General features: G+C 39.9%; 1 protein-coding gene across 6 annotated transcripts in view; it reads right to left on the bottom strand.

Moving 5' to 3' along the window:
* Positions 1-26,187, bottom strand: part of IFT88 (intraflagellar transport 88) — a 152,116-nt gene that overhangs the window by 17,022 nt on the left and 108,907 nt on the right. For all 6 annotated transcript variants that reach the window (XM_066369219.1, XM_066369216.1, XM_066369218.1 and 3 more), the window contains 3 exons: positions 15,938-15,990; positions 13,221-13,286; positions 10,321-10,427 (listed from right to left, as the gene is read on the bottom strand). In XM_066369219.1, coding sequence (XP_066225316.1) covers positions 10,321-10,427; positions 13,221-13,286; positions 15,938-15,990 — 226 coding nt within the window. The remainder of the gene's footprint in view (positions 1-10,320; positions 10,428-13,220; positions 13,287-15,937; positions 15,991-26,187) is intronic.

The raw sequence follows: 26,187 nt of genomic DNA on the forward strand, positions 1-26,187 counted from the left end.
GGCCTTTGAATCCCCATCTCTCCCCTTGCCTTCATAAACAAAGAAAATCTACAAATTATAAAAACAAAAACTTAAACATCTATAATCAGATTTTATTTCACAACTTGGTTTTCATCTGCCCATAGATTAATCATCTCCAGAGTATCTAAAAACCGCTAAAATAATCAAGCTAGTAAAGACAAATGTAAACACAGCCTGACATTTTTCTAATCAAGTGTGAGCAAACGCCTTGCATCCTGCTGAAGTAACCCTAAATTGGGGACAAACAAGTGTAGGAAGGTGAGCACATACTATGACCACTGCCTTCTTTATCTGAGTACTCTGCTCCCTGCTCTTGTGAATAGAAAAATGGGAGGGGGGCAACATGCACACCTGAAACCTGACCTCAAGTAACCATGCAGGATGGTCTGAAATTAAAACTTTCTAACTAAAAGCAGTTTATTGTGGGTAGTCATGTCCTAGACCAGGGGTAGTCAACCTTTTTATACCTACCGCCCACTTTTGTATCTCTGTTAGTAGTAAAATTTTCTAACCGTGCACCAATTCCACAGTAATGATGATTTATAAAGTAGGGCAGTAACTTTACTTTATAAAGTTTATAAAGCAGAGTTACAGCAAGTTAAAGCATATAATAATAATAATTACTTACCAAGTACTTTATGTCGGATTTTCGCTAAGTTTGGTAAAATCTTTATAAAACAACTTATTATATATAGTTAAATCTATCTTTCTATTTATACTTTGGTTGCTCCGCTACTGCCCACCATGATAGCTGGAACGTCCACTAGTGGGCGGTAGGGACCAGGTTGACTATCACTGTCCTTGGCCATTGCATGTATGTACCACATCCTCTTTACCCAGTCCTCTATCAAAGGACACTTTGGATGTTTTCATGTCTTGGCCACTGTAAACAATGCTGTGATGAACATGGGGCTGCATGTATCTTTATGTACCAATGTTTTCAGGTTTTGGGGATTAGATACCTAGTAGAGGGATTGCTGGGTCATATGACAGTTCTGTTCTTAATTTTTTGAGGAACCACCATACTTCCTTCCATAGTGCTTGTACAAATTTGCATTCCCATCAGCAGTGATTGAGGGTTCCTTTTTCTCCACAGCCTCTCCAACACTTGTTTTCACCTGTCTTGTGGATAACAGCCAATCTAACAGGTGTGAGGTGGTATCTCATTGTAGTTTTGATTTGCATTTCTTAACAGCTAGTGAAGATGAGCATCTTTTCATGTATCTGTTGCCCATTTGTATGTCTTCTTGAAAGAAGTGTTGCATGACCAGGCAGTGGCACAGTGGATAGAGCGTTGGACTGGGATGCGGAGAGAAGTGTTTGTTCAGGTCCTGTCCTCATTTTTTAATTGGATTGTTTGCTTGTTTGTTGCTGAGCTTTGTGAATTCTTTATATATATTTTGGATATTTACCCCTTACTGGAGCTGTTGTTTGTAAATCTCATCTCTCATTTTGTTATGTCTTTTGTTGTTGTTGTCGGTTTCTTTTGCTGTGCAGAAGCTTTTTAGTCTGATGTAGTCCCATTCATTTATTTTTGCCTTTACTTCCCTTGCCTTTGGGTTGAAATTCATAAAATGTTCTCTAACCAAGATCCATAAATTTAGTACCTGTGTTTTCTTCTATGTAATTTATTGTTTCAAATCATATATAAGGTCTTTGATCCATTTTGAATCAAGTTTTGTGCATGGGACAAACTGTAGTCAAGTTTCATTCTTTCGCATGTGGCTTTTCAATTTTTCCAGCACCATTTATCGAAGAGGCTTTCTTTTTTTCAAATGTGTTTTTGGCCCTTTTGTCAAAGATTATTTGTCCACATAGACATGGTTTTATTTCTGGGCTCTTGATTCTGTTCCATTGGTCTGTATCTCTGTTTTTCTGCCAGCCCCATGCTGTTTTGATTATTGTAGCTCTGTAGTATAATTTGAGGTCAAGTAGTGTGATACCTCTGGCTTCATTCTTTTTTCTTAGGATTGCTTTGGCTATTCAGGGTTTCTTAAACTTGGTGATTTTTATTTAGTTCTATTTCATTTAAAAATGACATTGTGATTTTAATGGGGACTGCATCAAATCTGTATATTACTATGGGTAATATGGCCATTTTAACTATGTTGATTCTTCCAATACATGAACATGGAGTATTTTACCATTTCATTATGTCTTTTTCCATTTCTTTCATTGAATATTTGGTAGAATTCAGTTGTGAAGCCATCAGGCCCAGGACTTTTCTTTGTTGGGAGTTTTTTGATAACTGTTTCGATCTCATTTGAAGTAATCAGTCTGTTTAGGTTTTCTGATTCTTCCAGATTGATTTTTGGAAGATTGTATGTTTCAAGGAATTTGTCCATTTCATCTAGGTTGTCTAGTTTTTTGGCATACAGTTCATAATATTTTCTTACAATATTTTGTATTTCTGTTGTGTCAGTTGTTATTTCTCCCCTCTCATTTCTAATTTTATTTATTTGAGTTCTCTATCTCTTTTTCTTGGTGATTCTAGTTAAAGGTTCATCAATCTTGTTTACCTTTTCAAAGAACCAGCTCCTAGTTTCATTGATCCTCTGTATTGTTTCTTTAGCCTCTATGTCCTTCATTTCTGCTCTGATCTTTATTATTTCCTTCCTTCTACTACATTTGGGCTTTACTTGCTGTTCTTTTTCTAGTTCTTTTAGATGCAGGGTTAGGTTGTTTATTTGAGCTTTTTCTAGCTTCTTAAAGTGTGCCTGTAGTGCTATGAACTTCCCTCTCAGTACTGCTTTTGCTGTGTCCCATAAATTTTGAGTTGTTGTATGCTCATTGTCATTCGTTTCTAGGAATTTTTTTATTTCTTCTTTGATCTCATTGTTAATCCATTCGTTATTTAACAACTTGCTATTTAGTATCCATGTGTTTGAGAATTTTTGAGCTTTTCTGTTGTGGTTCATTTCTAGTTTCATGCTTTTTCCATTTCTTTCAATAATGCTTTGTAGTTTGCAGTATATAGGTCCTTCACATCCTTTGTTTATTCCTAGGTATTTTTGCTGTTGTTGCAATTGTAAAAGGAATTGTATTTTTAAAGTTCATTTTCTGAAGTTTCATTGTTGGCATATAGGAAAACTGTAGAGTTTTGTATATTGATTTTGTATCCTGTGACTGTACTGTATTGGTTAATAGTTTTTTGGTGGAGTCTTTGGGTTTTCTATATACAGAATCATGTCATCCATAAAAAGTGATTATCATTACTTCCTCTTTCCTGATACAGATGCCTTTTCTTTCTCTTGCCTGACTGCTCTGGCTAAAACTTCCAGAACTATGTTGAATAAGAGTGGAGAGAGTGGGCAGCCTTGTCTTGCTCCTGTATTATAGGAAAAGTCTTCAGTTTTTCACCATTTAGTGTGATATTTGCTGATGGTTTGTCATATATGGCCTTTATTATGTTGTGGTACTTTCCTTCTACACCCATTTTACTGAGTGTTTTAAGCATAAATGGATGTTGTATCTTACTAAATGCCTTTTCTTCTTCTATTGATAGGATCATATCATTGTTGTCCTTTGTGTTTTGTTGAGGTGGTGTATTATGGTGATTGATTTGTGTAGGCTGAACCACCCTTGTGCCTGTGAAATGACTCCCCAGTGATGTGTTATTTTTTTTAATTTGGTCCCTGACTTCTATTTTTGGGGAGGTTTTAGTAGGTGTTTCTACTTCCTTCCTGCTTATGGGTCTATTTAGGTTTTCCACTTCTTCAGGACTCAGTCTAGAAATACTGTATAGTTCTAGAAACTTATCCATTTCTTCTAGATTGTTAAATTTGGTGGCATATAATCTTTCATAGTATTCTACTACAATCCTTTGTACATCTATGATGTCTATAGTAATTTCTCCTCTTTCATTTCTGATTTTATTTCCATGAGTCACTTCTCTTTTTTCCTTAGTGAGTCTAGCCAGGGGTTTGCCAATTTTATTGATCTTTTCATAGAACCAGCTTTTTGTTATTTTTTTCTACAGTGGTTTTTTTTTTTTTCTCTATTTCATTCAGTTCTGCTCTAATTTTTTACTTTACCATTGCTTAGCAACTGAGCTATTTTAGTGCCTGAGGCAAGGCCATGAAGCCATCCTCAGTGCCCTGGGTCACCTTGCTCCAATCACTGGAGCCATGGTTGTAGGAGGAGGAGAGGAAGAGAGAGGGAAAGAGGGAGGGAGGAGGAGAGAGGGGAGGAGGGCTGGAGAAGTGGATGGTCACTTCTCTTGTGTGCCCTGACCAGGAATCAAACCTGGGACTTCTACACGCCAGGCTGATGATCTACTGCTTAGCCAACTGGCCAGGGTCTATATATATCTTTTGATCTCTTTTATTTCTTCTTTGATCTAGTCATTTTTTTAGAAGTAAGTTGTGTAATTTCCACATTTTTGTGGGTTTCTTTACTTCCTTTTTGCAGTTGAATTCTAATTACAGAGACTTATGATCAAAGAATATATTTGGTATAATTAAAATCTTTGTGAATTTGTTAGGGTTAGTTTTGTGACCCAACAACATATTGTCTATCCTTGAGAATGTTCCACACACATTGCAAAAAAATGTATAATCTGATGTTCTGGGATGAAATGTTCTGTAAATTTCTTTTATGTCCATTTGGTCTAGTGTGTCGTTTAAGGCTGATATTTCTTCATTAATTTTCTGTTTGAAGGATCTATCAAAGGCAATCAATGGTGTGTAGATCTCTAAGTATGTCTATTTAATTTAGTGTTTTAGTTTTTTTTTTCTTTTCTTTTGTTTTTTCGTTTTTTTTTTTTTGTTTGTTTGGTTTTTTTTTTAGAGAGTCAGAGAGTCAGAGAGAGGGATAAATAGGGACAGACAGACAGGAATGGAAAGAGATGAGAAGCATCAATCATCAGTTTTTCGTTGCAACACCTTAGTTGTTCATTGATTGCTTTCTCATATGTGCCTTGACCATGGGCCTTCAGCAGACTGAGTCACCTCTTGCTCAAACCAGCAACCTTGGGTCCAAGCTGGTGAGTTTTGTTCACATCAGATGAGCCCGTGCTCAAGCTGGTGACCTCGGGGTCTCAAACCTGGGTCTTCTGCATCCCAGTTCAATGCTCTACCCACTGCGCCACCATCTGGTCAGGCGTGTTTTAGGTTTTTTGGAAAAATACCTAGAAGTGGAATTGCTGGATCCTTCCTTTTCTCTTGTTATATAGCCTTTGTTTTAAAGTCTCTTTGTCTAAGTATTGCTACCCCAGCATTTGTTTGTTTCTTTGTTTCTATTTCCATGAAATACCTTTTCCATCCCTTTACTTTCAGTCTGAGTGTGTCTTTTGATCTGAAGTGAGTCTCTTGAAAACAGCATACATAAGGATCTTGTTTTGTTATACATTCAGCTACCACATGTCTTCTGATTAGAGCATTTGATCAACTTGCAATTTGAGTAATTGTTGATAAATACGTATTTACTGCCATTTTATTATTCATATTTTTATCTTTTCTTTTTAAAGAAGACCCTGTAACATTTCTTGTAATACTGATTTAGTGGTGATGAACTCTTAGTTGTTTTCATGTATGGAAAGCTATATTTGTCCTTTGATTCTAAATGATAGCTTTGCTGGGTCAGGTCATCTTCATCATAGGTCCTTGCTTTTCATCACTTTGAATATTTCTTGCCAATCTCTTCTGGCCTGAAATGTTTCTGTTGAGAAATCAGTTGATAGTCTTTTGGGAGCTTTCTTGTAGGTTATTAACTGCTTGTCTCTTGCTGCTTTTAAGATTGTCTTTAACCTTTGGCATTTTAATTATATCTTGGTATGGGCTTCTTTGAGTTAATCTTTTTGGGGGCTCTCTGTGCTTCCTGGACTTGTATGTCTATTTCCCTCACAAGTTTAGGTAATTTTTCTGTCATTATTTTTTCAAATAGGTTTTCCTTTTTTCAAATTTATTTTCTTTAGATTTTATTTATGTATTTTTAAAGAGAGGAGGGAAAGAGAGAGAGAGAGAGAGAAGCAGAAGCATCTGGCGATGTCAGCATTCCAGGTCAATGCTTTATCCACTGTGCCACCACAGGTCAGACTCAAATAGGTTTTCAATTCCTTGCTATCCCTCTTCTCCTTCTGGCATTCCCATGATATGAATGTTGGTATGTTTGAAGTTGTCCTGGAAGCTCCTTATACTATCTTCATTTTTTTTGGACTTTTTTTCTTTTTTTAATTTTATTTATTCATTTTTAGAAAGGAGAAAGAAAGGGAGAGAGAGAGACAGAGAGGGAAAGAGAGAGGAGAGAAAGACAGAGAGAGAAGGTGGGGAGGAGCTGGAAGCATCAACTCCCATATGTGCCTTGACCAGGCAAGACCAGGGTTTCGAACCGGCGACCTCAGCATTTCCAGGTCGACGCTTTATCCACTGCGCCACCACAGGTCAGGCTGGACTCTTTTTTCTGCTGTTCTGATTGGGCATTTTCTGCTTCCTTAGCTTTCAAATCTCTGGTTTGATCCTGTGTTTCATCTACTCTACTGTTGAATCCCTATAATGTATTCTTTATTTCAGTGAGTGTATCCTTCATTTCTAACTGGTTCTTTGTTTTCTATATTAGTTTTTATGTTTCCTATCCTTTGTTGAAGTTCTAAGTTCATCTACTCTTCCCCTAAATTCATTGAGTATCCTTATAAACAGTGTTTTGAATTCTGCATCTGGTAGATTGGTTGCCTCCATTTCATTTAGTTGTCTCTCTGTGCTTTTGTTCTGTTCTTTCATTTCTTTCTCACTGCATTTTGGCTGCTTCCCTGTGTGTGTTTCTATGTGTTAGGTAGAGCTGCTATGTCTCCCAGGCTTGGTAGAGTGGCTTTATGTAGTAGGTGTCCTGTAGGGTCCAGTGCACAACCTTCTCAATCATCAGAGCTGGGCACTCATGTGTGCCTCTGTGTGGGCTGTGTGCATTCTCCTGTTACAGTTAAGCCCCGATTGTTGTTGGCATGTCAGTGGGAGGGACTTATTTCCTATTAATTGGGAGCACAGGCTGCACCCAGCATGGAAGATCAGCTGTGTAGTGGCCCATCCCACAAGCAGGATTTACTTCAATGGGTCTCTGCTGCTCACTGAGTCTGCCCCCTGAGCCAGTTGCTTGTGGAGGTGGTTGGATGGTGCTTTGATGTGGTCTGAAGATGTCTACCAGGTGTGTTGGCTCAGGGGCCTCCTGGGAGGTACAGGCTGATGTCAGCTGCCACCTGTGTCCTGCCTGGAGCCAGCTGGCATGAGCCATAAAGCGATCTGCAGATGGCTGCTACTTGTGAGAGGTGCCCAGGCGAGGCCAAACTGTAAACCAAAAGCTAGCCTAGGGCCACTTAACAGGAGATACAGGTCTTTCCGAGGCCAGATGCTACTTGTTGGAGAGATGTTAGGAAAATCTGAAGCCTGAGTCAAGACAGGATATTCATATGGAAAGGGCACTAGAAACAGCTTGGGTGGGCCTGCATGTTGGGTGGAGTAAGAGTCTCAGGGGATCACCAGGGCAGGATGAACAGTGTTGGCCAGGTTTGTAAGTCTCAGATATGGCACCTGCCTATGGGCTTTGTAGGGGTAAGGCTCAGAAAAGGAACAATGGCCTAACCAGTGATGGCATAGTGTTTCAAGCCTCTACCTGGGACACTGAGGTCCTAGATTTGAAACCCTTAGGTCATGCGTTTGAATGCAGCCTCATCTGGCTTGAGCACAGGCTCACCAGCTTGAGTATGGGGTCTCTAGCATGATTCCATGGTCACTGGCTTGAAACCCAAGGTCTCTGGCTTAAGCAAGGTGCACTGGCTTGGCTGGAGCCCCCCAGTCAAAGCGCATATGAGAACCAATCAATGAACAACTAAAGTGCTGCAACTATGGGTAAATGCCTCTCTTCTCTCTCCTTTCCTGTCTCTGTCCCTCTCACTAAAAAAAAAGAGAAAGAGAGAGAGAGTAAAGGAACAATGGTCTCTGTCAGCACTTCTGTCTGGAAGAAAGCTGCTTCTCCAGCTCTCATTTTGATGTCAGACAATTCAGTTCCTCTCCATATGTGCCTGATGCCTTTTGAGCTGCGAGCTGCTGCTCCAGTGCTGGAGCTCAGAGGGAGTGAGTATGGATAAGTCCATGCATGGCCTCTTTAAGAGGAGCTGCCTGGGACTCCAGCTGCTCTCCCTCTCATTCAGCCTCAATCCTCACTGGATTTCACAGCCAGAAAACCAGTTACAGGGACTTCTCTCTCTTGCCCTGGTACCCTGGGCTGGGGGCCTGATGTGGAACTGAGACCCCTCACTCCTCAGAGGGTCATCTGTAGCTGCAATATTGCTGCCGATTTTTATCCTTCACTAGTGGGTGTGGGACCAGCCTATTCCACATCTATGCCCCTCCTTTATTCTTTTTTTTTTCTTGTGGGAGAGACAGAGAGAGACAGAGAGGAAGGGAGAGAGATGAGAAGCATCGATTCTTCATTGCGGTTCCCTAGTTGTTCATTGATTGATTTCTCATATGTGTCTTGACCAGGGGGGCTACAGCAGACCGAGTGACCCCTTGCTCAAGCCAGCGACCTTGGGCTCAAGCTGGTGGGCTTTGCTCAAACCAGATGAGCCTGGGCTCAAGCTGGCGACCTCAGGATTTCGAACCTGGGTCTTCCGCATCCCAGTCTGATGCTCTGTCCACTGCGCCACCACCTCTTCAGGTTCCTCCTTTCAGTCTTGATGTGGCTTTTTAAAATCCTTATTTGGAGGACTTCCATTCAGCTAGATTTCAGGTAGTTGTGAATGATGGTTGTTCTATAATTTAGTTGTAATTCTTATGTGGCTGTGGGAAGATTCAAGTACCACATTTACTAACGCTGCTATCTTGACTAGAACCAAAGTTACGAAGTCTTAAAACTTTAACACCTTCCACAAGGATCCACAGTTCTTTAGTAGGTAACTTTACCTAAGTAATTTTGAATCCCAAAAACTGTTCCTGGTTTAAAATATATGCTATTTCTCAATTTTTCTTAATGAAACAAATTTAATAGTGATTATGATGACAATTATGATAATTTGAACTTTCATTTATACCAGTTTCCATTTACAAAGCTTTCACACAGGTTAGAAAATTTAATATTAGCAATTGGTATATAGTATTAAATTGGTGTTCACTGAAAATTTTAACAATATACCCTTATGTGACATTCCAATACCAACTTAATATTTTAAGAATTTTTAAGGTAAAAATCTATATTGTCCTTAATTCTTTTATAACTGATACTTTAAGAAGACTGTAAAACAATTAGATCACGTCTTCAAAGAAAAAGCAAGATAATCAGATTTTGAAGCAAATATGAAATTCAGATTAAATTATCAAAGATAATTAAGTTCTTGAAAAAGTCTAAGGTGTAAAAGAGTATATTTTTATGAAAGGCAGACTCAAAAATCATGTTAAACTTTTTTTTTTTTTAGAGAGAGAGGCAGGGTGAGAGAGACAGGAACATCGAGCTGCTCCTCCTGCCTTTGCCCTAATCGGGGAACTGAACTGGCAACTTTGTGCTCTGGGACAATGCTCCAACCAACCAAGCTACCAGCCAGGGCTTAGTTTCTTTCTTTCTTTTTTTTAATTTTCAGAGAGACAGACAGAGGAAGGGAGAGAGAGGGGAGGGGGAAGGAAAGCATTCATTTGTTGTTCCACTCAGTTGTACACTCATTGGCTACTTCCTGTGTGCACTGACTGGGGATTGAACCCACAACCTTGTTCCGGGACGATGTTCCTCACTGACTAAGCTAACCAGAGAGGGTACAAAAAATCATGTTAAACTTTTAAATATTCTAGGCTTAAAGTTAGAAGAAATTATTCTTTTAAAGAAGGAAAGGTAGGAACATTGTTATTCCACATACTTCATGGACCACAGAAATATATTTAAACTTTTTCGTGTCTGTTAACAGTATTGTATTCTCAAAGCCATCTCTACTATAGAGTGAAAAAGTGACTGTATACAGGTCACCGCCCATGGGCCACAGAACCCTAAATTAAAGTTAAGTCTATAAACTAACCTATTAATTGTCTAAAAATCAAGTCTGTAAAATATCTCAATATATTACTCTGTATTATGGAAAATTACAATTATTTGTCTATTAGTACAATCCACTAAAGACAATTTGCAGTTCCTTCTAGTGGGAACTCACTGTTGTTAGAATTTTATCCTAAAACTAGGATTTTAGTTACTCTTTTTCATTTTATGCCAAAGCAGTAAAAAATTTCAACCTCAGTTTTCTGACAGAAGCCCCAATATCACTCAGTTGAGCTATAGAAAGTTGACATTTTGAAAATTTACAAACAGGAGTTTTCAGCCCATATGAGATACCTGTTCTTTCATTTCTCTCATTTTTTCCAATCTCTTGAGTTTTGTTGCATATTCTTGAACTTCTTTTAATCCAATATCTGTGCATAGACGAACTAAGAAACACAGACCTAAATTGTGAAAAATATATTTAGAAAAGTATTTGTACACAGTGTTGAAAGTACAAACCATTAACTTCTTCTTTTGGGACACAATTAGGAATGAGGCTCACAAACGTGTTTCTCTCTGGGAAAAATGTGTTACATAATAGTAACACACTTGTAACATTATATAATTTTATTAAATAATGTCACCGTAAAAAAATTCAATAAAAGTTAAAGTGTCTACACTTTGTGCTCTCCTGACCTGGGCAGGCAGACTCCCCTGGAAGGGGTTTATAGGAACTCTCTTCACTGCCCTGTCCACACCGCTCACACTCAGAGCCCTTCCCTCATTCTGCTCTGCCTCCCTCACTGCACTGCCTTCCAGGCACTTCCAGCTGCTGCACATTCTGTCTGTTCTTTGTTGTCCCAGGAGCAAGCTCCATGAGAGTGAGGACTTACAGCTGTTTTCTGCTCAGTGCTACACCAACACAGTAGCCACTGCACAAGAATTGTACATAAATGACCTATTCATGACCATTCATGTTGTACAAAGTAACAGTACTAAACTAATTTAAAATGTCACCCATTAGCATATAAATCGCCTATGTACACATTAATAACTCTTAATAAGATAATGGATATTTCTACAAATAATATACAATTATTCCTCTTATCTACCCAATCCTTGAGAAAAAGAGGGATTTAGGAATATTTAATGTGAAATAAAAATTACTGTTTCTGGTAGATGTCCTCTGAAATTTAGTATGTCATTTGTAACACCATAGAGCAGGTCTATTTTTGATAAATGAAGAATATATTTTAAGACTAAATTACCCTGTTAGGTTCACCAGAAAACTACTCTGCTCAAAATAAGACATTACAAGGGTGCAAATGTTTTCCTAAGACCATAGTTAAGGTAGACTATTGATGACATTTGTTTTGAAAATTATCCAGGAAAAAATCATCCTGGACATCCCTGCGACACAGGTAAACAAACGTTCATTTAACTGTTCAAGTGAATCTTAAACTCTCCATAAAGAAAGAAATTTGGCGTTACTTGGAGACAGCCCTTTATGGGCCCAGTGCTGAGGTGCTCTGTGCCTGCCGTGGTTCCGAACAGGCAGCACTCTTGCCTCAAGGGGACTCCTGGCAATGGCTGGGGACATAAAAATGGTGTGTGTGTGGGAGATACGAGTTATCCAGTGGACAGAGGCAAGGGGTGCTGCTAAAACACTCTTGTAATCCAAGGGACCCAGAATGGTCCAGTCTCAACTGGTGGTACTGAGAGGGTTTTGCTCAGCTGACTGCGGGGTTGCATAATTTCCACAGAAAATATCACTGCTCTCTCTCATTTAATTTCTACAGCAGCAGTTCCCTAATGTGACTGAGACTGAAAATAAAATGTTTTAAGTAAAGAAATAGGGAACACTCAGTATCTGAGTTCCCTGCAAACCTAAACGAGAATCTGCAGATAGGGCTCTAAACCTGTACCTTTTGCAAATGTGACAGGGCACTCCCCAAGTTGCCTGTTTTCTGACTGGCGATGAGAAACCACTACTGTGGGTTAATGAATCTGCTCTAATTAGCAGCAGAAACCCCCTGTTCCTAAACCACCAGCAAGGCTAAAGCTCTGAGACATCTGCTGCTGAGATTTTATAAAAGCCAAAGTGAGAAAAAGGTTAGTCAAGAAACCACAGTACCTCTAATCCCAGATTGGGCTGGGCCCCAGGGAGCCCTGGCTCAGAAAAGAGTGTTTTTACTGAATCACAATGAGCTGCTTTGTGTTCATTACCACTGCAGCACAAAACTTCAAACAGCCTTCCCAAGTATGTTATTTTATTTGTGGTAGGGTTGCTTTACAGCAAGTAGCTACTGTTCGTACTTACTCATCTACTGTATATCAGTGTCTCAACATGAATGAATGAAAAATTGAAAAAGGTTTCTTTCTCCCAAAGAACTGCTCTTTATTTTCTTATAAACAGTTAAGATTATACAAAGAATTGTCTTTTGTCTCTTTCCCTGAGCTTCCAGGCTTTTCAGGGCCAAATACACAGTTTTCTGGGGACATACAGCATCTGAATAGGTTTTCTTATTTATTTACTTATTTTTTAGCAAAAGACAAATATAGACAGGAAGGAAGAGAGATGAGAAGCATCGATTCATAGTTGTGGCACCTTAGTTGTTCATTCATTGCTTCTCATATGTGCCTTGACTGGGGAGGTCCAGCCAAGCCAGTGACCCCTTGCTCAAACCAGTGACCATGGGCTTCAAGCCAGAGACCTTTGGGCTCAAGCCAGTGACCATGGGGTCATATCTATAATCCCACGATCAAGCCAGCAACCCTGTGCTTGATCTGGTGATCAAGCTGAAGCTGGTAAGCCCGTGCTCAAGCTGATGAGCCTGCTCTCAAGAGGGCAACCCTGGGATTTCGAACCTGGGACCTCAGGGTCCCAGGGTGATGCTCTACCCACTGCACCACCACCGGTCAGACAGTTATTTTGTGTTTTTCTTGATCCTGATATGTTGTTATTGCTATAATACTTCACACTGCTACTTTAAGTCACATCAAATCCACTATTCATCAAAATGAGAAATATAGATTTGTTTACTATTAAAGAGAATTCAGTGGTATTTATAAATCCATCAACAATTAAATTCTATAAAAATTTGTGTACTTGTACAGTCAAATTCTCTGATCTTGTCAACTCCTATTTGAATATATGCGCCACAATTATAGGTAATTGCTGTAGCAAGTATAAAAATAGGGCATAAAGTATGAGAACCTATACCTTCAAAGTTACAAAATATAGTCTCACTTACATTCAACATTTTCTGGAAATTTTCTGTGAGTATCTTTATAAGTATCTAATGCTTTTTGGTAGTTACCTACAAATAAAAGAGAAAGAAACACATTAGCAGATTATAGCAATTAATAGGATTCGGCAAAACATTAATTTTAACTCAATATACTGGCACCACTTAATTGGTTCTGGCATTCACAAATGCCACAAGCATGTGTGACAGCTGTGAACATCACTTCTGGAAGAAAATGTACAAAAAAACAAATTCGAAAAGGGTTAAAACAGAAGAAAATGAATAATGGTTAAAACTTCATTCTACTTTTTTAAAAATTATTTATTTATTTATTTATTTACTTTTTTAGATTTTTTAAATTCATTTTTATTAGAGAGAGAGGGGAAAGAGAGAGAGAGGGAGAGATAGAGAACAGGGGGAGAAGCAGGAAGCATCAACTCCCAAATGTGCCTTGACCAGGCAAGCCTAGGGTTTTGAACCGGCGACCTCAGTATTCCAGGTCAATGCTTTATCCACTGCGCCACCCCAGGTCAGGCCATTCTACTTCTTAAAATAAATGTTAGTGGTAAAAAAGGAAGATCCATTCAATTTCCTAAAAATTAAAGATTGTTTCAAGTGAACAACTGACAAATGTAAAACATGACAGACTAATAACTTCAATGTCATTCTTAGTTGAAAAAGATGGAAAATAATTTTTTTTTGTAGTTTTCATTTTGAAACATTAAAATGTTTATAGGAAACATTATGTTTTATAGTAAAATAACTGAGCTTCGTGTGGCAGTAAAAAATAGAAAAAGTGAATTTTGGGTCAAAGGTCTTGGCTAAAATCTCAGTAAATGAGCTATGAATCTCTATGGGCCTCAGGGTTCAAATGCGATGGCTTTGCTAACCTCAGAGTTATTGTGAGAATTAAATCAAATAGAGAGGAAGCATCTAACTCACAGCAGGTTTTAAATCAATGTCAGTTTCTCTTCTCATCCACCCTTCAATAACTCAAGAAGGCTATGGCTCTAAGTTATTCAGAGTACCCCATACATGCACACTCTGAGAGGCAATCAGAGCTCAGCTGAGATCAATGGAGTGACAGATCAGTTGTGTTGTATGTTATCTGACAGGACACACAGTCACATTACAGGTCAGCCCTCTCAATGACTTGCGGATGACACTGAGCACATATTTTGATGCCACTCTGAAGGAGCTCAGAGGTCTTTCCAGAAAGCTACATCACTAGGCAATAGCACCCTCTTTTTTTGGTTTTGTGTGTGTGTGTGTGTGTGTGTTTGAGAGAAAGAGAGAGACAACAAGGCAGGAAGGAAGAGAGACAGGGAGAGAGATGAGAAGCATCAACTCTTAGTTGCATCACTTTCGTTGATCACTGATTGCTTTTCCTATTTGCCTTGAAGGGGGATGGGGTGCTCAAAGTGAGCCAGTGACTTTGGACTTCAAGCCAGCGACCATGGGGTCATGTCGATAAACCCATGCTCAAGCCAGTAACCCTGAACTCAAATTGGTGAGCCCCCACTCAAGCTGGTGACCCCGGGATTTTGAACCTGGGACCTCTGTGTCTGAGGTGACACTCTATCCACTGTGCCACCACCACTTAAGCTACAGCAACCTCTTATACTTTGACAGTGAATGCTGCCCTGGGATTGAGGAATTTCTTTTTCTGGGTCATTTGTATGTTCCACAAGAGGGATCACATATCTGTTAACATTCATCTCCCACTTAATCTCTGATATTTTAGCATTCTCTTTAGTCCATCAAAACTATTAACATCACTCTCCTTCAGACGGAGCCAGCAGCACAGGATGTAATAAAGTAGTTGCTGGAAACCAATGAAATACTCAGTGATATCTGGTATAAGAATACAGCACAGTCTTTCAGTTTTGGCCTTCCTCCAGCTTGGAGGTAGAGACAATCTCATTAATGTGGCCATGCACACAGGACATTTAGAATTAGGTGACAAAAAATGGAATATAAATAGATGTGTACAGAATGCCTGACTTTCTGTGGCTAACTTGTGAAATGATTACATGTCAACTTTGAGAGATAATAAATATGTTTTTAACAACAGTGTTTAAAAACATGACTAAGACTGACTTCTGCCCTGGCCGGTTGGCTCAGCGGTAGAGTGTCGGCCTAGCGTGCAGAGGACCCGGGTTCGATTCCCGGCCAGGGCACACAGGAGAAGCGCCCATTTGCTTCTCCACCCCTCTGCCGCGCTTTCCTCTCTGTCTCTCTCTTCCCCTCCCGCAGCCAAGGCTCCACTGGAGCAAAGATGGCCTGGGCGCTGGGGATGGCTCTGTGGCCTCTGCCTCAGGCGCTAGAGTGGCTCTGGTCGCAACATGGCGATGCCCAGGATGGGCAGAGCATCGCCCCCTGGTGGGCAGAGCGTCGCCCCTGGTGGGCGTGCCCGGTGGATCCCGGTCGGGTGCATGCGGGAGTCTGTCTGACTGTCTCTCCCTGTTTCCAGCTTCAGAAAAATGAAAAAAAAAAAAAAAAAAAAAATACTGACTTCTAAAGTATAACATTTTTCTGTCTGTAGTAATTATTATTTTTTTATATAATGCTTCAAATATGTGTAGTTATCAAAATTTTATGTTTTAATAAATATGCAAAAGTTTGTTTTAATAAATATGCAATTGGAACACATTTTATGCATAATCACCTATAATACAGAAGAAGCAACATATATGAAAAATAAATAAAATAAAAGCATTTACCGCTTCTTCTAAAACAATTAGCTAACATCAGCTGCCATTTCACTTGTGTGGGCCTATAAAAGAAACAAATGATATAACATTAGAGAGAAAACAAAAATAATCTGATCTGTAGTCTTTCAATTACTTTTTGACCTTTGATTAGGTCATCTTTATTATTGAAAATAGCATATATACAATTTCCTTCATTATTACATCATAAATTTATTAGGAAATTTAAATTTAAGAGTCCTTAAATCTAGTTCACACCTGTATTTAGAAATTTTTATAAGAACCATTAACCTGTTTGGTTAAAGACCACTGCATTCTATTTTAAACATTAGTATTACTTTTGTCATAATCTTATACTTAGGCTTAAAAATTTAGGTATAGGCTGGAAAATTTAGCACCTAAGAAGCAATTTCTGGCCTTGTGTTTAAACATTAGGCTTCAACTAAAAAGAGAATAAAAAAGAATTATATTCATCCCCATTTTTCCCTTAAAAATGATTTTCTAAAATTTATAACCATACCGAGGATTTCTAAAGACAGCTGTTACAACTATGTAAGAAAACCCTCTCCACACTGCCAGCCTTGTCACACTCTGTCCGCAGGCGGGGCTAGACGTGGCAAGGGCTCGCCCACACTCTCGTTTCTCTTGTGCTGCACTTACTACACTGCAGTGTTGTTTAGATTTCTGAACTTTCTCAACCCATGAACTTGTGAGGGCAGGCTCGCCTTTGTACACACAGGAGCAGGAAGGATATCCAACACATACTGGGGTCACTGCTCAGCAAGTCCTCCTCCTCTGCATGTTTTTTTTTGTTGTTATTTTTTTTTCTTTTTGTTTTTCCGAAGCTGGAAACAGGGAGGCAGTCAGACAGACTCCCGCATGCACCCGACCGGGATCCACCCGGCACGCCCACCAGGAGGCGATGCTCTGACCCTCTGGGGCGTCGCTCTGTTGCATCCAGAGCCACTCTAGCACCTGAGGCAGAGGCCACAGAGCCATCCTCAGCACCCGGGCCAACTTTGCTCCATTGGAACCTTGGCTGCGGGAGGGGAAGAGAGAGACAGAGAGGAAGGAGAGGGGGAGGGGTGGAGAAGCAGATGGGTGCTTCTCCTGTGTGCCCTGGCTGGGAATCGAACCCGGGACTCCTGCATGCCAGGCCGACGCTCTACCTCTGAGCCAACCGGCCAGGGCTCCTCTGCATGTTTTATTACACATCTTGATCACTTCCTTCAAGGTCAGGATTGTAAACTTTAATTTGGTAATGTATTAATTCTATAATGGGTATGTTATTTAAGCTTATTATGCCTCTGTTTTCTCATCTGTGAAATGGGGATAGTAGTAGTACCTGTTCAGAGGGTTGGGAGGATTAAGTAACACAATATTTGTGAACCATAAAAATTAGTTATTATTATAACCACTTCTTTTTTCTTCTTTAAGAAAGTCTTATTTTGTGAATGCTACCTATTGGGAAACTCAAACGACAGTCACCAGAGCAGGAGTTAGGTAGTGTGTGTGCATGTGCATGCATCCTTATGAGGAAAATGGATCAATCTCTCCAACCATTAACATCCTGTGACGAGAGGAAGAATGGAGCTCAGTGAATTCATGGTAATAGAGTACAGGTGACATCCTGGATCACATATTAGTTCTAGCTAATCATAACTACAGGTGATCTGTGACACTGCTTACTTCCATTAGCACAATGATCGGGCATTAAAGTTATGCATGTGACCATCAATAGATTTTATGCTTTAAACTGCCCTATGTCCTAAAGATAACAAAGGAGTAACTTAGGACACAAGGTAAACATATTTCACTCATCTTCAACATTAACCTGCGTGTCTCTGTTATTATTATCAGTAGTCAGGGAGCTCGGCACTGTTAACCTAGGACAAGGATACTCTGTGAGGAGTCTACAAGGCTAAGTGTCCTAGACTGTCTCTTCTGTGTCTGTTTTATCATCAGAACCTAGTTTAGCAGAAACAAAACAAGCTCATTTACTTGAATGAATGCCTATTTCTCTCCTCCATCCTCTCAGTAAAGGAAATAACTACTATTCTACAGATAGCATTGGTAAGACATATGATTTAAAACAGTGGTAGTCAGATTGGTGTGTGGAAAATGCCACCAGATGGCGGGTTAGGACTGCAGCTCTGTTGAAGGCACGGGCCCCGCTCCCAAACCCCCGGTGACCACCCCATAACAACCCTCCCACATCAGGAATAACACATCAGAGACTTTTGAAGAGAAACTTGGTTGATGGCCGGCAGCGCCCGGATGGGCAGCTGAGAAATGTACAAGAGTTCCTGTTGATCTTCATCCTCACCAGCATTTAATTTTGTTATGTGGGACCTAGAAATAACACAACTGAAAACTGGAGGCAGACAACACCAAGCCTAGACTCAACCAGCTCTACAAACAATATACCCAAACACACAGACATAATGAGAAGACAGAGAGGTGCAATCCAAATGAAACCACAAGACAAACCTCCAGGAAATGAACTGAGTGACATGGAAATAACCAAATTTCCAGATGCAGAGTTTAAAATAATGATTGTAAGGATGCTTACGGATCTTAGAACAACAATGGATGGTCATTACGAACACCTAAAGAAATAGCAAGCATAAAAAAGGACATTGAAATATTAAAAAAGAATCAGTCAGAGATGACAAATATAGTATCAGAAATGAAGACCACAATGGAAGGAATTAAAAACAGGGTGGATAAAGCTGAGGATTGAATCAGCGAGTTGGAGGACAAGTTGAACGAAGGCATGGAAACAGAGCAGAAAAAAGAAAAGAGACTCAAAAAGTCTGAGGAAACTCTTAGAGAGCTCTGTGACAACATGTGGAGAAATAACATCCGCATCATAGAGGTTCCTGAAGAAGAAGAGAAAGAACAAGGGATAGAGACTTTGTTCAATCATATCATAGCTGAAAACGTCCCAAAATAAATGCAGGAAACACTCTCACAAGTTCAAGAAGCACGGAGAACTCCATTAAAGAGAAACCCAAAGAACTCTATACCAAGACACATGATAATTAAAATACCAAAGCTAAGTGATAAAGATAAAATATAATATTAAAAGCTGCTAGAGAAAAAAAGGCTATCACCTACAATGGAGCCCCCATAAGGATGACATCGACCTTCTCAACAGAAACACTTGAAGCCAGAAGGGAATGGAAAGAAATATTCAAAGTAATGCAGAACAAGAACCTACAACCAAGACTACTTTATCCAGCAAGGCTATTGTTTAAAATTGAAGGGAAATAAAAAGCTTCCCAGCAAAAAAAAATTTCAAGGAATTCATTACAATCAAACCAATGCTGCAGGAAATGTTAAGGGGCCTGTTGTAAACAGATCAAACTGGGAAAAGAATATAGCAAAAGAGTAATATAGCTTTAAAAAATAAAATGGCAATAAACAACTACATATCAATAATAACCTTAAATGTAAATGGATTAAATGATCCAATCAAAAGACACAGGGTAGTTGCATGGATAAGAAAACAGGACCCGTACATATGCTGTCTACAAGAGACACACCTTAAAACAAAAGATGCACATAGACTGAATGTATAAGGATAAAAAAAATATTTCATGTAAATGAAAATAAAAAAAAGCTGGGGTAGCAATACTTATATCAGACAAAATGGACTCTAAAACAAAGGCTATATAGTAAGAGATAAAGAAGGCCAGTACATAATGATAAAGGGAGCAATCCAACAGGAAGATATAACTATTATAAATATCTACGCACCAAATATAGGAGCACCTAAATATATAAAGCAGACTTTGAGGGATATAAAGGGTGAGATCAACAGCAATACTATAATAGTAGGGGATTTCAATACCCCACTAATATCACTAGATAGATCCTCAAGAAAGAAAATTAACAAAGAAACAGCAGACTTAAAGGACACACTAGATCAACTTGATTTAATTGATATCTTCAGAACCTTTCACCCTAAAGCAGCAGAATATACATTCTTTTCAAGTGCTCATGGTACATTCTCTAGTATAGACCACATGTTAGGGCACAAAAGTGGTCTCAACAAATTTAAGAAGATTGAAATCATATCGAGCACTTTCTCTGATCACAATGATATGAAACTAGAAATCAACCACAGCAGAAAAACTCAAAAATTCTCAAACATATGGAAACTAAATAGCAGATTGTTAAATAACGAATGGATTAACAATGAGATCAAAGAAGAAATTAAAAAATTTCTAGAAACGAATGAAAATAAGCATACAACAACTCAAAATTTATGGGACACAGTGAAAGCAGCACTGAGAGGGAAGCTCACAGCACTACAGGCACACTTTAATAAGCTAGAAAAAGCTCAAATAAACAACTTGACCCTGCATCTATAAGAACTAGAAAAAGAACAGCAAGTAAAGTCAAATGTAGTAGAAGGAAGGAAATAATAAAGATCAGAGCAGAAATAAATGACATAGAGGCTAAAGCAACACTACAGAGGATAAATGAAACCAAGAGCTGGTTCTTTGAAAAGGTAAACAAGATCGATGAACCTTTAACCAGACCCACCAAGAAAAAAAGAGAGAAAACTCAAATAAATAAAGTTAGAAATGAGAGTGAAGAAATAACAACTGACACAACAGAAATACAAAATATTGTAAGAAAATACTATGAAGAACTGTATGCCAAAAAACTAGACAACCTAGATGAAATGGACAAATTCCTTGAAACATACAATTTTCCAAAAATCAATCTGGAAGAATCAGAAAACCTAAACAGACTGATTACAACAAATGAGATAGAAACAGTTATTGAAAAACTCCCAACAAAGAAAAGTCCTGGGCCTGATGGCTTCACAACTGAATTCTACCAAATATTCAAAGAAGAACTAACTCCTATTCTTCTCAAGCTATTTCAAAAAATTCAAGAGGAAGGAAGACTTCTAAGCTCCTTTTGTGAGGCGAGCATAATTCTGATTCTAAAATCAGGCAAAGACAACACAAAGAAAGAAAATTATAGGCCAATATCCCTGATGAATATAGATGCTAAAATCCTCAACAAAATATTGCCAACCGGATACAGGAATATATGAAAAAATCATACACCATGATCAAGTGGGATTTTCTGGGGAGGCAAAATTGGTACAATATTTGCAAATCAATCAATGTGATTCATCACATAAACAAAAGGAAGGAGAAAAACCATATGATAATTTCAATAGATGCAGAAAAAAGCTTTGGATAAAATTCAGCACCCATTCATGATCAAAACTCTCAGCAAAGTGGGAACACAGGAAACATACCTCAACATGATAAAGGCCATCTATGACAAACTGACAGTCAACATCATACTCAATGGGCAAAATTAAAAGCAATCCCCTTAAGATCAGGAACAAGGCAGGGGTGCCCCTTTTCACCACTCTTATTCAACATAGTCCTGGAAGTACTAGCCACAGCAATCAGACAAGAAGAAGAAATAAAAGGCATTCAAATTGGAAAAGAAGAAGTAAAGCTCATTATCTGCAGATGATATGATATTGTAAATAGAAAACCCTAAAGTTGCAGTAAAAAAACTACTGGACCTGATAAATGAATTCAGCAAAGTGGCAGGAATAAAATTAATACTCAGAAATCAGAGGCATTTTTATACACCAACAATGAATTGTCAGAAAGAGAAATTAAGGAAACAATCCCCTTCACTATTGCAACCAAAAATATAAAGTACCTAGGAGTAAATTTAACCAAGGAGATTAAAGACTTGTACTCAGGCCCTGGCAGGGTGGCTCAGTGGTAGAGTGTCCCTGGTGTGCAGGAGTCCCGGGTTCGATTCCCGGCCAGGGCACACAGGAGAAGCACCCATCTGCTTCTCCACCCCTCGCCCTCTCCTTCCTCTCTGTCTCTCTCTTCCTCTCCAGCAGCCAAGGCTCCACTGGAGCAAAGTTTGCCCGGGCGCTGAGGATGGCTCTGTGGCCTCTGCCTCAGGTGCTAGAATGGCTCTGATTGCGGCAGAGTGACGCCCCAGATGGGCAGAGCATCGCCCCCTGGTGGGCATGCCTGGTGGATCCCGGTTGGGCGCATGCGGGAGTCTGTCTGACTGCCTCCCTGTTTCCAGCTTCGGAAAAATACAAAAAAAAAAAAAAAAAAAGACTTGTACTTGGAAAATTTTAAAACATTAATAAAAGAAATCAAGAAAGATACAAACAAGTGGAAGCATATACCGTGCTCATGGTTAGGAAGAATAAACATCATTAAAATGACTATATTATGCAAAGCAATTTATAAATTCAATGCAGTACCAATTAAAATACCAATGACATACTTCAAAGATATAGAACACATATTCCAAAAATTTATATGGAACCAAAAAAGAACACAAATAGCCTCAGCAATCTTGAAAAGGAAGAATAAAGCGGGAGGTATCACACTTCCCGATATCAAGTTATACTACAAGGTCATTGTACTCAAAACAGCCTGGAACTGGCATAAGAACAGGCATATAGATCAATGAAACAGAACACAGAACCCAGAAATAAACCCACAGCTCTATGGACAACTGATATTTGACAAAGGAAGTAAGAGCATACAATGGAATAAAGACAGCCTCTTTAATAAATGGTGTTGGGAAAATTGGACAGCTACCTGAAAAAAAATGAAACTAGACCACCAACTTACACCATTCACAAAAATAAACTCAAAATGGATAAAAGACTTAATTGTAAGCTGTGAAACCATAAGCATCTTAGAAGAAAACATAGGCAGTAAGCTCTCTGACATCTCTCGCAGCAATATATTTGCTGATTTATCTCCACAGGCAAGTGAAATAAAAGACAGGATAAACAAATGGGACTATATCAAACTAAAAAGCTTTTCCACAGCTAAAGACAATAAGAACAGAATAAAAAGACAAACTACACAATGGAAGAACATATTCAACAATACCTCTGATAAGGGGTTAATAAACAAAATTTATAAAGAACTTGTAAAGCTCAACACCAGGGAGACAAACAATCCAATCAAAAAATGGGCAAAAGAAATGAATAGACACTTCTCCAGAGAGGACATACAGATGGCCAATAGGCATATGAAAAAATGCTCAACATCACTAATTATTAGAGAAATGCAAATTAAAACCACAATGAGATATCACCTCACACCAGTCAGAATGGCACTCATCAACAAAACAACACAGATTAAGTGCTGGCGAGGATGTGGAGAAAAGGGAACCCTCCTGCACTGCTGGTGGGAATGCAGACTGGTGCAGCCACTGTGAAAAACAGTATGAAATTCCTCAAAAAATTAAAAATTGAACTGCCTTTTGACCCAGTTATCCCACTTTTAGGAATATACCCTAAGAACACCATAGCACAGTTCCAAAAGGAGAAATGCACCCCCATGTTTATGGCAGCATTGTTCACAATAGCGAAGATCTGGAAAAAGCCCAAGTGTCCATCGGTGGATGAGTGGATTAAAAAGCTTTGGTACATATATACTATGGAATACTACTCAGCCATAAGAAATGATGACATTAGCGTCAGCCTGGCGTGCAGGAGTCCCGGGTTCGATTCCCGGCCAGGGCACATAGGAGAAGCGCCCATCTGCTTCTCCATCCCTCCCCCTCTCCTTCCTCTCTGTCTCTCTCTTCCCCTCCCACAGCTGAGGCTCCATTGGAGCAAAAAGATGGCCCGGGTGCTGGGGATGGCTCCTTGGCCTCTGCCCCAGGCGCTAGAGTGGCTCTGGTCGGACAGAGCGATGCCCTGGATGGGCAGAGCATCACCCCCTGGTGGGCGTGCTGGGTGGATCCCGGTCGGGCGCATGTGGGAGTCTGACTGCCTCATTTCCAGCTTCAGAAAAATACAAAAAAAAAAAAAAAAAAGAAATGATGACATTGGATCATTTACAATAACATGGATGAACCTCGATAACATTATACTGAATGAAATAAGTAAATCAGAAAAAACTAAGAACTATATAAATCCACACACAGATGGGACATAAAAATGAGACTTAGAGGCCCTGGCCGGTTGGCTCAGCAGTGGAGCGTCGGCCTGGCGTGCGGGGGACCCGGGTTCGATTCCCAGCCAGGGCACATAGGGGAGGCGCCCATTTGCTTCGATTCCCAGCCAGGGCACATAGGGGAGGCGCCCATTTGCTTCTCCACCCCCCCCCCCCCCCGCCGTCCTTCCTCTCTGTCTCTCTCTTCCCCTCCTGCAGCGGAGGCTCCATTGGAGCAAAGATGGCCCGGGCGCTGGGGATGGCTCCTTGGCCTCTGCCCCAGGCACTAGAGTGGCTCTGGTCGCAGCAGAGCGACCCCCCGGAGGGGCAGAGCGTCGCCCCCTGGTGGGTAGAGCTTCGCCCCTGGTGGGCGTGCCGGGTGGATCCCGGTCGGGCACATGCGGGAGTGTGTCTGACTGTCTCTCCCCGTTTCCAGCTTCAGAAAAATACAAAAAAGAAAAAAAAAAAAATGAGACTCAGAGACATGGAAAATAATGTGATGATAACCGGGGGGTTGGGGAGGAAGGAGAGAGAGGGGGTAGGGGGAGGGGAGGGGTATAAAGAAAACCAGATAGAAGGCAATGGAAGATAATTTGACTTTGGGTGAGGGGTATGTAACATAATAAATGTCAAAAGAAAAATAAAGCTATTGCAATAATTATTAAAAAAAATAAATAAATAAAACAGGAAACAGTGGTAGTCCACTAGTGGGCCTTCTAGCTTTCATGGTGGGCAGTAGAGAAGCAACCAAAGTATAAATAAAAAGATAGATTTAACTATATATAGTAAGTTGTTTCATAAAGATTTATTCTGCCAAACTTAGCAAAAATCCGACATAAAGTACTGGGTAAGTAATTATTATTATATGCTTTAACTTGCTGTAACTCTGCTTTATAAATTTTATAAAGTAAAGTTACTTCCCTACTTTATAAATCAACATTACTGTGGAACTGGTGGGTGGTTAGAAAATTTTACTACTAACAGAGATACAAAAATGGGCGGTAGGGCCTGACCTGTGGTGGCACAGTGGTATAGAGCGTTGACCTGGAACACTGAGGTCACCGGTTCGAAACCTTGGGCTTGCCTGGTCAAGGCACATATGGGAGTTGATGCTTCCTGCTCCTCCCCTCTCCTCTCTCTCTCTCTCACTCCTCTCTCTCTAAAAATCAATAAATAATAAAAAAAAAAGTGGGCGGTAGGTATTAAAAGGTTGACTACCCTGATCTAAAATAACGCACTAAAAAAATTCCAGCAAATTGGTCATTCATTGCCTAGCAAAACATAATAAATAGAGCTTTAAGTATGTTAAATCTGCAATGACTTGGTTTTGAGTTAGAGAACGATGGAACTTTAGAAATAAAAGTGGCCTCAGGCAGTATTTCATTCCATCTGTTCACTTTAAAGAAAGAAACAGACCAGAGAGGGTCAGAGCAACGTCTAAGGCCACCCCCCAAACAGTGTATATGAACATAACATCTTACAGTAACCCTTTGTTTCACACTTCCACAAGCAATGAGATACAGTACAAAAACTGCCACCGGGAAGAATGATCTCTGTGTTTGGAATAAATAAGTACCTGAAAGAGAATCACAACTTGGTTTCCAGATGTCAAAGACCTTTTATGTCACAATGTCTCCTCTGGAAAGTAACCACAAAAACCAAAAAAGTGAAAAGCCACCTCAAGCTCCCTCTCAGATGAAAGTCAAGTGGTATAAAACCACAGACAAGGGATGGGCATGGACAAGGAGACAGACACTGCTGTCAGTAGGGCAGCTGAAGCTGGAACTTGAGGGTGTGCCAAGGGCACAGGAAGAGAAGCAGCAGATCTTCCGAGAATCTCAGGAACGCTGGAGCCCCAGACTCAGCAGGACAGAACAAGGACGAAGATGAACTCAGGACAGGGCGGGGAGGGAGGGAGGTGCACACTAGCGCAGGAAGATGGAGGAGCAGTGTGACTGGGGAGCAGCCGCCGCGCCCCAGGGGCTGCTCAGGGAGGCTGTGGCCAGCCTCACTAGTCTGAGGTGAGAAATGAGAACTGGAGAACAAGGTGGAAGTTGCTTCTGGAGCTACCAGATGGCAGCAGTCAGGTCGACATCTTTCCCTAAGCACCCCAAATGGCCCTAGAGAAAGGAACTTTAGAGTTTTAAAAGACATTTCAGTGACAAAGACACAAGCAAACACATTCTATTCTAGTGCAATATTTGGTGGAAGGTGCTGTTGGCATTGGAGGTGACGCTCTTCTCAGTGTAAGCCCTCTACACATCACTGAGTGTCCATCATCTGGGC

Source organism: Saccopteryx leptura, chromosome 2, assembly GCF_036850995.1.
Source record: "Saccopteryx leptura isolate mSacLep1 chromosome 2, mSacLep1_pri_phased_curated, whole genome shotgun sequence".
NCBI lineage: Eukaryota > Metazoa > Chordata > Mammalia > Chiroptera > Emballonuridae > Saccopteryx > Saccopteryx leptura.